At 36.9% G+C, this 14,791-nt stretch overlaps 1 protein-coding gene across 5 annotated transcripts in view; it reads left to right on the plus strand.

Annotated features, from left to right (window-relative positions):
• The window catches only part of MITF (melanocyte inducing transcription factor), a 178,569-nt gene that overhangs the window by 146,223 nt on the left and 17,555 nt on the right, over window positions 1-14,791 (plus strand). For all 5 annotated transcript variants that reach the window (XM_075834028.1, XM_075834029.1, XM_075834030.1 and 2 more), the window contains exon 3: window positions 12,058-12,276. In XM_075834028.1, the coding sequence (XP_075690143.1) occupies window positions 12,058-12,276 (219 nt within the window). The remainder of the gene's footprint in view (window positions 1-12,057; window positions 12,277-14,791) is intronic.

Below are 14,791 nucleotides of genomic sequence, written 5' to 3' on the forward strand. Positions count from 1 at the left end.
TGAGAAATTTGTGTAAACCCCATTAGACCGCTGTTAGAGATGTGTCTGATAATAGGCTTGTTGGCTATTTCCATTGCCAACCAACAGATTTGTGAATGCAGTTCTGGAGTATAATACAAGCTGTAACTCAGGATCAGTACAGGGTAAGTAATATAAAGTATGTACACAGTGACTCCACCAGCAGAATAGTGAGTGCAGCTCTGAAGTATAGTATAAGCTGTAAATAAGGATAGGTAAAAGATAAATAATGTAATGTATATGCACAGTAACTCCACCAGCAAAATATTGAGTGCAGCTCTGGAGTATAAGACAGGATGAACCTCAGGATCAGTATAAGATGAGTAATATAATGTATTTAAATAGTGACTCAACATTTTATGTAGCTTATTTCCCAAAGGTAGAATGGTGTCATACCCTTTTTGGTTCCCCGATCCCCAGTTCGACTTCATTGATGCTCCGTATAATAATACCATGGTCACACATCTTCAGTGTGTGTATGTGTGTGGGGCGGGGGGGGGGGGGGGGGGGGCGGGGGGAGAAGTACAGTGTGTATTGTTTGACGAAAAAACAAATGTTAAAATATTTTAAAATTTGCTTCAAAATCCCATGATATTGCAATCTTTGACATAACAAAAAGTTCCATTCAGCCGGGAGAGGGGACGGGAAAAATAACTTATTTTTAAATGATAAACTTTAAGACCTACGGCAATTCAGACAGAACAAACGTCTATTCTGTCCCCGAGCCGCATGAATGTCCTCTGTGGTATGTTCATCTCCCCAATCCCAGCTCTATTATCCAACATCATAAATTTATTTGTGGATTGATGAAATAACGGCTGTGAGAATATAGAGGGTGTCAGGATCGCTGCCCTTTCTCCTTCTATTTGTTATCAAATAGAAGTTTCCGTGTCCATAACATAGGGTAAAATTATGTTTATTCCTAATCAAATATTTTAATCGCTAGTTTTCCAAATAATGTGTTTGGTTTGTAAATAGTTAAACAGTAGGACGTGAAGATGGAGTAGTCCATGTTGTAAAACAAGGCGTCACGTTGTTCAATGGACAGAAGGATTTAACAGCTCGTAACTAACATTGCATATAAAGAGGTTGCGTCATGAAGCTGGCCCGATGATCAGCTGGTTAGTACGGGTCCGGATTCAGAGACCCCTGGTGATCGCTTAGGGAAACTGGTTGGCCATATATTTCATCTGCAGCAGCCGTAATACATGGACTGAGCAGATTCGACACAATGAGGGCTGCCCTGCCTGCTGAGTGGGGGGCTCCCTCTATGACATCCATATAGGACACATGGAAAGGGGTCCTTGAGATAAGACCTTAAATGGCATCATTTATACATAGCAGCCAATGAGATACTCAGTTTCATAGATGGACGCATTAGACAGATATGGTGAGAAATGGGCGGCAACTGGTGCCATGCATTTATCGAGGCTCTAGGTGCGTTGTCAGGTTTTCACCCATTGCATTGAGTATTTTTTCATAAATGTTTTTTATTCTTCATTTAACCAGAGCAAATCAAATACAAACCAGATATGAACATATCTATATTATTATTCATTAAGCAATTGAGTTCTTACAATCATCTATTCATAATGAGAAAATGAAGAACAAACCAAAAAATCAACAAAAAAATCCTTGTACTTAAACGTTCCCATTATTACTTGTTTCATCTTCATTTCCTCGATAAAGTATGTGCTCTGGTTCACGTTAGCCCATATCAAACCCCCTCTGTTTTTTCATATAAAAAAGGACAGAGACTGAGAGAAAAAAACACAGTTGCCTACTATTTATACATAACATCATAAAAAAACACCCCAAAAAAGAAAAACACCCAAAAAAAGAAAAATCAGGTCAGAGCTTGTTCATTAACAAATTTACGATCTGAGGTCTGGGACTCTGAGGTCTTGATATAATCTATTATAGTACACAGCCCCTGTGCCATCATGCCAAACCAGGTACTGTGTACAGTACATAGGTGCAGATGGGGGACGCAGGGAAAGCCCCTTATGTTTGCATGTAGTAGCCCCCGGGCCGCCAGTTGGTCCACCACATGTGTATACTATGATTATTTTATTTAAACCTTACACACTCTGAAATCTGTGCAGACAGTGCGCTGGATTTTGGGCATGTATGTTTTTTATGGTTTTGTTGGGCATTTTTTTGTCACATATTGATTTGTTGGGATTGTATGGTATTTTCTGGGTACATATAGTATTTTTAGGTACATATCGTTTTGTTGGGCATCTATCATTTTTTGGACACATTTTACTTTTTGGACATGTATTGGTTTGTTTGGCACGTATTGTTTATTTTTATTAACATGTATTTTTTTGTTGGGCACGTATTCTTTTTGGGATATGTATTGGTTTGTTTGGCACGTATTGTTTTTGATTTTTATTGACACATTATTTTGTTTGGCACGTATTACTTTTTGGATATGTATTGGTTGTTTGGCACGTATTGTTTTTGTGCATGTAACATTTTGTTAGGCTTGTATTTTTTTTATTGTATATGTATTGTTTTTGTTTTGTGGGCATGTATCATTTTGTTGGGCACGTATTATTTTTTGGGATATGTATTGGTTTGTTTGGCACCTTATTGTTTTTTTCTTTATTGACACGTATCATTTTGTTGGGCTCATATTCTTATTGGATATGTATTGGTTTGTTTGGCACGTATTATTTTAGGTTTTTGTGCATATATCATTGTGTTGGGCTCGTATTGTTTATTGGATATGTGTTGGTTTGTTTTTCACGTATTGTCTTTTTCTTTATTGACATGTATCATTTTGTTGGGCACGTATTATTTTTGGGATATGTATTGGTTTGTTTGGCATGTATTGTTTTTGTTTTTTGGTCACATATTATTTTGTTGGGCATGTGTTATTTTTGGGATATGTATTGGTTTGTTTGCCATTTATTGTTGTTGTTTTTTTGTGCATGTATCATTTTGTTGGGCACGTATTTTTTATTTGGATATGTATTGGTTTGTTTGGCACGTATTGTTTTTTTCTTTATTGACACGTATCATTTTGTTGTGCACGTTTTATTTTTTGGATATGTATTGTTATTTTTGGCACGTATTGTTTTTTTCTTTATTGACATATTATTTTGTTAGGCACATATTACTTTTTGGACATGTATTGGTTTATTTGCCATGTATTGTTTTTTTTGTGCATGTATCATTTTGTTGGGCACATATTTTTTATTTGGATATGTATTGGTTTGTTTGGCACATATTGTTTTCGTTTTGGATTGACCCATTATTTTGTTGGGCACGAAATTTTTTGGGGATATGTATTGGTTTGTTTGGCACGTATTGTTTTTGTTTTTTAGACACATTTTGTTGGGCATGTGTTATTTTTGGATATGTATTGGTTTATTTGCCATGTATTGTTTTTTTTTTGCATGTATCATTTTGTTGGGCACATATTTTTTTATTTGGATATGTATTGGTTTGTTTGGCACATATAGTTTTTGTTTTTTGGCAACGTATTATTTTTTTGGGCACGTGTTATTTTTGGGGTATGTATCGGTTTGTTTGCCATGTATTGTTTTTGTTTTTTATTGACAGATTATTTTGTTGGCACGTATCAGTGTTTATACACTTCTCTGATTGAAGTCCGTGCATAACTTTCTGTAAGCAGCTCAGGAGACTTACATTGCTGTTTTTAACCTTGGATGGATTGAAAGTGTTTTTTGCTACTGAACTTCTTGTTCGTTCCATAGTTATGGATATTTGACATAGTATTCAGCTATGAGTGTAAAACAAATCTTATTTTACAGCCCCATTAGCTGACTGACTCATAGCACAAACTAGAGCATTGTGTAAAGCAAATATGCTTGATTAACAGTAAACCCTAGAATTAGTTTTAGCATTGACCATGTAAAGCAGCTAATAAAGTTGTCTAGAAGGTGTTTTCTAGAATACAGATGTTTTTACTACATCACTAACAGTAAACCATTCTATTACGATGGGGATTGAACATCAGCTCTTACTTTATGTTGCTTCATGTAGATGTTGCCTTCAAATATAATTGTTGTCTAGTTACTTCTGCCACTTGCAGTACCACTTTTCACCACAGTCTCTGGTCACCACTTTCTAGAGAAATAATTTTTTAAGAAAAACTTTACATTTTTGGACTGCACACCAGTGATTAGGGAGATATCTTCTGGTTTATAGACCATTGCTGTCCTTGTGCCATTTTGAGCATTCGGACTGTCAGAATCTAGTTGTATTTGACCTAATATTTTCACATTTAAGTTCGTATCGTATTGGAAAAACTGTCAAAACGTGTATGTCCGTTCTACTCAACTTCATTAACAAATTATTATGCCGGAAGTAGATTGCCTTATAAAAGACGTCTGAGGGCAAAGTTTAATTATTAAACATGAGCAAATTTCCCCGAAATTTATTTCAAGTTCGATTCTATCGAACCAGGCGTCAGATTCGATACAGGTAAATTTGTCGCAAATCGAAAGTGCCGCGATTGCCCTGAAAAATCGTGTATGACACTCTTAGGTCTTCTAGAACTGTATCCAACCCCTTAAGCTCTTTAACGCCAAGACATCATTAGTAATATCAAAGTAACAGCAACATATATGGCTATGGGTAAATGGATGACGGCCGGCGGTAACCAACAGTCTGTTTAGGGTATGTTCACACGCCCTATTTATGGAGGTAATTCAGGCGTTTTACGCCTCGAATTACGCCTGAAAAAACGGCTCCAAACCGTCTGCAAACATCTGCCCATTGAATTCAATGGGTCTTACGGTGTTCTGTGCAGACGAGTTGTATTTTTCCGCGTCGCTTTCAAAAGACGGCGCATAAAATACGCCCGCCTCAGAGAAGTGCCTGTCACTTCTTGGGACGTAATTGGAGCCGTTTTTCATTGACTCTATTGAAAAACAGCTCCAATTACGTCCATGCACTTTTCAAAACGTCTGAAATTCAGACGTATTTGGCGTTGCCGTGTGAACATCCCCTTAAAAACACATTGCATTGTCTGATTTTTTATTATTTTTAAAATGCAAAAAATGTCCCTTTCTGGGGCAGATGCCTGCCGGTGTTATACATATGTGGTGATATCGGAAGAAGCAATGGCTTTTTAACAAGTGGTTAAAAAATTATCCCTTTTTGGGAAGTAGCAACAGGTTAAGTGTAATTTTACAGAAAAAAATAAATAAAAAGTGTGTATATATACAGTATATATATATATATATATATATATATATATAGCAGAAGAAAATTTGCAGCACTCCAACATGAAAAAAATGGTGGTTTATTCAATCCAAACTAACAGCAACGTTTCAATCCTACAATAGGATCTTTATCAAGCCTGAGGCTTGATAAAGATCCTATTGTAGGATTGAAACGTTGCTGTTAGTTTGGATTGAATAAACCACCATTTTTTTCATGTTGGAGTGCTGCAAATTTTCTTCTGCTATATATCATTATACGTCCTAGGATCGGGACGTTTTGCTGGGCACCTGGTCGATTATTCATTAGTGAGTGCTGCTGTCTTCTTGTGTGCTATATATATATATATATATATTGTCCAACAATTCCACCGCCACAACTACATGTGCCAGTGACAGTGTGCCTGATCGAAGAAGCAATGATTTTTTACAGAATTGTGTGCCAATTTTTTGTGCCACTATTATTAGCAATTAGATATATGCAAAACATTGAGTGATGTCACGACTTTATCGGCAGGTAGCGGCACGCTATCAGCACCAGGATTTTGATTAAAAATCTCACTGGGACCAAGATAGAAGTATAATGACATTGGTGCAAAACAATACGACAATATTTGGTGACACTATTAGATATACGCAAAACAATGAGTGACGTCAAGTCCGTGATGTGGGTTTCAGAAGGCAGCGGCACGCTATTAGCACCAGGATTAATATTATTGAAGAAGATTTGTAAATGATGTGATGAAGATTGGTGATTCACAAATTAATGTAAGAATTGTATAGCTGCAGCAGCACTCACTCACAGCAAGGGCTGCCTGCCTAACTAACACGCTGACACTAACTTCTATCTCTCTCTAAAATCTCCCTCTCTTAACTTATTGTAAATCTAAATTTCCATTATTTTCTCACTATAAAACACACTCACTGACACCAATCCACTATCTTTCTGTTTTACTATCTTTCACTACCTGTCTGATGTCCACTCTCACCTATCCGTAACCCCCCAAAGCAGTAGCATTTCCTGTTTGGGCTATTTATAGTGGCTATGACACTGACTGACTCCTATCTCTCTCTCTCTTAAATTATTGTAAATGTAGCTTTCTATTCTTTTCTCACTATGAAACACGCTCACTGACACCATTCCACTATTTTTCTGTATTCTGTGTTTTACTATCTCCCACTCTCTGTCTGACGTCCTCTCTCACCTACCTGTAATCCCCACAAAACATCAGCATTTCCTGGTTGGGTTATTTATAGTGGCTATGACTCATTTGACTGTCATACGCTGAGTAATCAGTTACTCACATCTATACCCCTCATTATTGGCTGTGTTAGAGGGTGGGCTGCCAACAAGGCATTATGGGGAAGCCGCCCGTCATGTGATACTTCTTCTCTGTCTTCTTTCGAGTGATTTGAGCTGGATGAATTCCAAAAGTTTTGTGATATTAGTAACAAATTATATTTCTGTAGAATCAATTTGCTCGTCTCTAATAATTGTATAAAACTTTGGTTGTTCTTATTAGTGAGGTATACAATATAAACATAAATATAAAATACATAGCTCTCTTCATACAAATCCCTCCAAGCCTTGCTCAGTATCTCTAGTCACAATCTACATGTAATGTCTCTGTATCCTTTTATTCTTTTGTCCTTCATGACCTGATTATAAAGAGGCTGTTTGTGTTTGACAAACCTTGTCAAATGCCCCTTTAAAGTTTGTTGGCCTAAGGAGGGGGGGAGGTCAGGACATTTACTAATGCCAAGTGTGACCTCAAGACATGTCTACGGACTGGTTGACCAAAACAACCAAACGGTGCCTACAGACCATGAAGAGGGGGGCTCAATATTAACCCTAACCCGCTTCCTAATTGATGTGGTTAACAAAGTAGACAAGAATATACTATTTGTAGGATGAGGTGGGGTAGCATGAACCAGCTCTAGGAGAAGGGCCCATTTTTTATATATTGCGAAGAGGCCATCTCTTTCTTAGGTAAAGTTTTTGAGATATGTAGTTTGCCTCTTGTGTTTTGTTATTTTATGGAACAATTTCAATTGGTACATTCAGAACCTAACTTTAGGTAAGGCATAAGGGACAATAAAAAAATTGACCTTAATGTTTTTGGTATGGTCCAGATTCAGGTTCTGAGGTGGGACCAGCAGTGGCCCTTTCAGACAACCTGTAGCTTATGAGGGTCTGCTACTTGAGATAGGAGGTTCAGAGGTGGGACTAGGATGTATTTCAGCAGTAGCCGTTTCAGACACCCTGTAGATTATGGACGTCTACTTTTAAGCAAAGCTCTCTTCTTCATCTTCATTACTTCTGTGCGGGTGAATGGAAGAAACGACCCCTCTAGACACCAGAAAATGAACCCAGTTTTAAGCTGGCTATATACATTAGGTGAAAGCTATCCGAAATTATAATTGTTAAAATTAATGATTATTCAATATGGCCGTCGACCAACGAACGTCTGCCAAAAAGTTGATAGGTCATGTATTTTTTTGTCCAGTCGTCTGGTTTTTTTCCCACTATTTTTTTTAACCCATGCCTCTGTTTTTAACCCATGCCAGTTCCCACTAGCCTGTTAATGGCTGGATCATTCGATTAGTCACATAGTGCTTGATCTTAACATTTGGAGTATGACCAGCTTATAAGAAAACCTACAAAACCAGAGACAACAATTGTTCCAATGTTGCAAATAGTACTCGGAGATACCCACAATAGAATATATATACCGATGGGAAGATATCAACAATTCTATTGAGTCAATGAAAAATGGCTCAAGAAGTGACATTCACTTCTTTTTTTACGGGGCATCTTTTTACGCGCCGTTTTTTGAAAATTAGGCATAAAAATACACCCCGTCGGTACAGAACGCCGTATTTCCCATTGAAATCAATGGGCAGATGTTTGTAGGCGTTCTGCTTCCGATTTCTCAGTCATTTTTCGGGCCGTTTACGCCCCGAAAATGGCTCAAAATAGGTTGTGGGAACATACCCTTATTGTTGATATCTTCCCATCGGTATATATGACCAGCTTATGTTTTAGACTCCCCCCCAACTTAGTTGCTACCCAAGGGAGACCTATCAAACCCATCATGCAGGGTGAATTATTCTCCGCAGAAGATCTCAGCCAAAGTGACCCCAAGCCTGGACCATGATTTTTGCATTAGGTGATGATACAAATTATCACGTGAACATACATAGCGTGGAGCCGGCGCCTTGTATGTTTGGAAGGAAGCTTTACACGTGTGAAGGAGATTCATGCGTAGCAATTTTAATGCAAAGTCTGCTTTTTGAAAAACGAAAAATAAAATAATAATAATAATAAAAATAAAAAAAAGAACACATTTGAACCTTAAGGATTAGAAGGCATACCATTGTATATCAGTAGCACTGGAACCAAAGATGAATAGACGGAACGCCTGGAGCGTTTTGTCAATTTGACTTTGATAACACAGCCTCTTAAAGAGATCCTTTTATGTTTATGAAAAAGCATGACGTCAAAGTCGTTAAAAAAATAGTATCCAAATAAATGGCTACACTTGCATTGCCTCCAAAAAGCCTCTTGTATGAAGCGTTTGTTTCTTTACACGCGTAACTAATTAGCTTAGCTTATTATAAGCCCTGGACTCCAGTAATGAAGTTTCTTTAGCACACTTAAAAAAAAAACTTGTTTGTGGTGGTTGTGTAAGGCGGCTCGAGAACCAACGATAGTCAAAATTAAAGGATTTAGGTTAAAACTCTTAGTAATATGTTGGAAATGCTTGACTATAACCATTACCAGGTGAGATTCCGATTTTTTTTTTGTATATTTTTGCTTTTTTTTCGTATACTTTATCACAATTTTTACATGTATTATTAAATGTACAGATGTAGCAGAGCTGAATTTGTTTTCTTTAATTGTTTCCATCAACCACATATAGCATTGAATTCTCTGTTATCAAACAGATATCATGTCTTGTTTTAAATAACAAAACTTGGGTCTTCTGCATTGAATAACTCAGCAATAATAAATGTACGTGCAGATGTAGCAGAGCTAAGTTTGTCATGTAGTTTTATTATGTATTGTCTGAGGTATTCTATGAGATGGCAGGAAAATGTAGTCCTTTAGATTAGTCAATAATGATGGAGCATGACAAACTCAGCTCTGCTACATCTATATAGCACTTTTTTTTTACGTATTTATATATCAAAGCTTTATAACCATCTTTTGCTACTGACTTTTTTCTGTGGTTAAAATTTGGCATGGTTCTTAAAAATGTCTTCATTTTTTATTAGTTATTTGTTTTTTATTTATTTCGTTAAAATTATATATATTAAATTAATAATTAATATTTTTTAATTTTTGTCATGAATACAATAATTAATACGTAAAAGCTTTGCTATATTGTCTTACACAATTCTTTATGTATATTTTTTCTCCCATCTTTAAAAATAAAGGGCTTGTCCACAATTGCTGCGTATTTTCCGTCTGGAGTTGTGGACGGAAAAAACACAGCAGAATATAGTAGCAGCAAAGGGGGGGGGGGGAGATTTAACAAATCTCATCCACACGCTGCGTAAAAATCCTGACCAGAAATTGACCTGCTGTGCGTATTTTTCGTGTCCATTTCTGATGCGGAAAGTAGACTGAATTGCTGCGTTTTTCAGAGGAGATGTCACCATCCCCCAACATTGAAAAAAACGCAGCAAAATACGCACCATTTTCTGCAGTATACACCGCAGGAAATTGTGCTGTTTTTCCGCAGCGGAATGTATGCTAGTTTTAACGGAAGTTTTCTGCAACAATTCCGTTACATGTGGACAAGCCCTAAATAAGCTTTTGACTGCAGACATTTTTGTGCTGGGTTTTTGTAAAGGCTCAAACAAAAACACAACAACAACAAAAAACGATAAAAAAATAAAATAAAAAATATATATATTTGCTAACCCATGCCGAAAATAAATGCTTCATTTTGATTGATTGCTACCATTTGCCTTTTGTTTGATGTGGGTATGATGTGGGTATCTATCTATCTATCTATCTATCTATCTATCTATCTATCTATCTATCTATCTATCTATCTATCTATCTATCTATCTATCTATCTATCTATCACACAAAAAATGGCGACAGCACACTGTGAACACTAATGCCACTAAATATAAATAAATATGCATTACTGCTAAATCTACTTACAATAGGGAGGTTCTTAGCGCACATTTTGATCAAATTGTGTGAGCCCACCTGCCATGACAAGGCGACCTCATATCATCTATTCTCCTATCTATCTATCTATCTATCTATCTATCTATCTATCTATCTATCTATCTATCTATCTATCTATCTATCTATCTATCTATCTATCTATCTATCTATCTATCTATCTATCTATCTATCATCTTTCTTTCTAAGGCATCATTTACACGAGCGTAATATACGCACGTGCTTTTCACGCGTGTCGTACGCACCTATATTACTCTATGGGGCAGTGCAGACAGTCCGTGGGTTTTGCGCAGCGTGAGTGCGCTGCGTAAAACTCACGACATGTTCTATATTTCAGCGTTTTTCACGCATCACGCACCCATTGAAGTCAATGGGTGGGTGAAAACCACGCAGGTCGCACGGAAGCACTTCCGTGCGAACTGCGTTATTCGCGCACCAGCTGTCAAACTCTGATTGTAAACAGAAAAGCACCACGTGCTTTTCGGTTTCCAAACATCCAAACGGAGTGTCATAATGATGGCGGCTGCGCGAAAATCACGCAGCCGCGCATCATACGCTGATGACACACGCAGCTGTTAAGTGCGTTTTGCGTGCGCAAAACGCACACGCTCGTGTAAATGAGGCCTAAAACAAAAATCCACATTTGAAATGTTCTTTTTCAATTTCTTTATTTTTATTTGCATGGAAGATCCCACTGTATATTACGTACACTGTGTAGTATATATTATATCTATACAGTAAATATATCCATACAGATGAAAAGCAATGATGCCACATGACTTTCTATTATAGGATAAATGTTTATTTGTAAGGGTGCAATAACACATAGCCTAAGGCCAGGATCACACACGCATTTTGATGCCGTTTTTGATGCAGTTTATAATGCAGTTTTTTTTTTAGCCAAAGCCAGAAAGTGGATCGAAAAGGAAGGAAAGGTATAAAGAAAGACTGATGCATCTCTTTTCTTTTTCTTCTGTTTTCTTCTGGCTTTGGCTAAAAAAAACAGAGTAAAAACTGCCACGAAAACGGTATCAAAACTGTGTGTGTGATCCTGGCCCAAATGTGGTACTGGTCCTATGATGCCGGTACCATGGACCCTTTCCGCGTCTTGTTGTCAGCGATGCTATTTTACATTTTTTCAATTTCTATTTTACGAATTTTACAACCACTAATGCTCGTCACTTTTTTTAAAGGAAAATCTATTTAGTAATGCAACAAATCAGGATCGGGGCAGATAGGAAACATTTTGTCTGTTTTGACTACATTGGCGTCTATTTTTTGGCTATTTTTGAGTAGTGTGACAGGGTGATAACTGCTGTGAGATCTATGAGGGTGACCATATTATCATCTAGCTTTCCCGAAAAATATATAACTGAGAGGAAAAAACCTTTTCTTGTCACTTTCCATATTTAGTGAGTCGCTAGAAAAGTTGCACATTTTACCAAAATTTTTGCATGTGCAATTTCAGACTTTTTGTTGCCAAAGTTTACACCAAAACCTGGCGTCAACTGCATAATATATTTGGGCCAATGTTTCCAAACTTGAGGCAGCTGTTGCAAAACGACAACTCTCAACAGGATCCGACATCCTGCTGCCAATATGAGACCAATAATTCATCTTAACTTCATTTTCCAGGTGCAGACTCACCTTGAAAACCCTACAAAATACCACATCCAGCAAGCACAGAAGCAGCAGGTACAGCAATACTTAACAACAGCCAAACACCCCAACAAAGCACTAAGCTTGCCCTGTCAAAACCAACCTGGGGACCACATTATGCCACCGGGGCCAGGGAACAGCGCGCCAAACAGCCCCATGGCTATGCTGACACTGAGCACAACCTGTGAGAAAGAGGTGAGTGCAACCACCATCATACAGCGATCATTCTCATATTATCTGGTCTACTACTCATATCAGACAAAAAAAAAATAGAACCTTGTGTGAGGGTTTTTGGGACCACATTGAGGGGGGAATTTATTAACAGTTTTACGCCACTTTTCAGGCGCAAGTCGCAAATTTCTCGACTCTTCTCAACACTTTTGAAAAGTGTTGAGAAAAGGAGGAAGGGTTGACCAGGAGTGGGCCAGGCCACCATAGGACCGCCATAATTATTATTAATTATGACTGAAATTGACACAAATTGTAGCGCAATTCTACGCCTGCTCATAGTAGTTTTTAAGAGGTGTGCGCTTCTTAATAAATTTGGCGCATCTTCCTCCAACGCAAAACATCTTAATAAATCTCATTCCTTCTTCTATTCTTCTTTATCATTCTTCTTATTCTTCTCTTTCTCCTTTTACTACCTCTCCCCTCTTCTCATTTCTTCTATCTCATTCTTTTACTTCTCCTTATTCTTCTCCTTTTTCCATCTTCTTCTGTTTCTTACTCCTTTTTTTTCTTCTTCTTTCTACTTTTTTTTTTTACCTTACCTTCTTTCCCATTCTTTTACTTCTTCTCCTCTTTCCTTTTCTTAGAGTGTATTCTTCATTTTCATTGTTTTTGTCCTGTTTATTTAAAGGCTATGTTCACCTTTGATTGATTTATTTAAAAAAAAATATTTTGTTTCAATCTTATATGTGATTTGAAACAACTTTTAAATTAACTTTTATTAAAAAATGTTTTTACTCTTTAAGATGCTGTATCCTGTATACATAGAAGCTGCATCGTTCTATCTCAGCTGATTCCATCAGTTCATCTGATCTGACGGCCGCGGCTTTGATAAAACAATACAGTTTCTATGAACACAGGATACAATGAAAACTTATCTTAAAAACTAAAAAGTATATTTTTCTATAAAAGTCAATTTAAAATTTGTTTCAAATCACATAAAATATTTTGGTTTTTCTTCAAATGCGTGGAAAGGCTTTAAGTTCTTTCTTTTACTTTTTCTTTCTCATTCTCTTTCTTCTCTATCTAACATTTACTAAGACTGGTGATTTTTATACCAAATTGGAGGAGAAATTTGCACCAAATTTATTAAAAGACATCTCTTACTAAATTTGACGCATTTTAACCTTTCAAACAGGCAGAAAACCATTCTAGATTTATGCCTGAAATTTGTGCCATATTTCCTTTGTTTACTTAATCAAATTTGTGCTACTTTTCTTTTATAATAATGAGTGACAAGAAAACTCTCAAATTCTACCAGATTTGTTGCACACCAGGTTTTTGGTGCAATTTAAGCCCCCCCGAAAATGTGTCTTTTTTTAGATTTTTATTTTTCTTTCTCCATTTTCTTCTTTCCCTTATTTTTCTTATTATTATTCTTTTTCTCATCCTTGTTTTTCTTCTTTCTCCATCTTCTTCTTCACTTTTTTTTCTTCTCCTCAGTCTTCTTCTCCTTCTTTCCTTAATTTTTCTTATTATTCTTCTCTTTCTCATCCTTGTTTTTTCTTCTTCCTCCATCGTCTTCTTCTCCTTCTTTCTTCTTCTTTTACCTTTTCTTCTATCGCATTTTTTTACTTCTTCTCTTTCCTTTTTTTATTCTTCTATTTCTTTCTCCTTCATTCTTCTTATTCTTCTCTTTCTCCTTATCTTTTTTCTCCTCTCATCCTTTATTCTTTCTTATTTTTCCCCTCCTTTTTCTTCTGCACTTTCATTCTCCTTTTTTTCCTTCGTCTTTCTCCTTTTTTTTTCCTTCTTCATCTTTCTCCTTATTTTTATCCTCTTTCACTTCCTTTTTTTTTGTCTCAAAACCTTTCTGAATCCCCTAATACTAAGGGTATGTTCACACGGCCTATTTTCAGACGTAATGGAGGCGTTTTACGCCTCGAATTACGCCTAAAAAGACAGCTCCAATATGTCTGCAAACATCTGCCCATTGCTTGCAATGGGTTTTACGATGTTCTGTGCAAACGAGGTGTAATTTTACGCGTCGCTGTCAAAAGACGGCGCGTAAAATTACGCCCGCGTCAAAGTAGTGCAGGACACTTCTTGGGACGTATTTGGAGCCGTTTTTCATTGACTCCAATGAAGAACAGCTTGAATTACGTCCGTAAAAGACGCCGCGAAAAACGCGAGTACATGCAAAAACGTCTGACATTCAGGAGCTGTTTTCTCCTGAAAACAGCTCCGTAATTTCAGACGTATTTTGCGCTGTCGTGTGCACATACCCTAATACTAAGGTAGAATTTTTAGGCATTTCCATAAACTGTTTTATTTAAAAGGAAACTGTCAGAGAGTAGCACTTTAACCATGAAATGTTCCCCTCTGTGACTTGGAAGCCCCTTCTCCTGTGCAGGTAAAACCGATTGTCTGGCAATTTGAATCTCCAGATTTGCCCTAGACGCAAATATCTGACCTCTTATACTGCTCTGGTAAGATGTCGGTCGTTGGAATACATCACCGTATAGTCTAAAGGTCCAAGTTA

The sequence above is a fragment of the Rhinoderma darwinii genome, chromosome 7 (assembly GCF_050947455.1).
Source record: "Rhinoderma darwinii isolate aRhiDar2 chromosome 7, aRhiDar2.hap1, whole genome shotgun sequence".
Taxonomy (NCBI): Eukaryota; Metazoa; Chordata; class Amphibia; order Anura; family Rhinodermatidae; genus Rhinoderma; species Rhinoderma darwinii.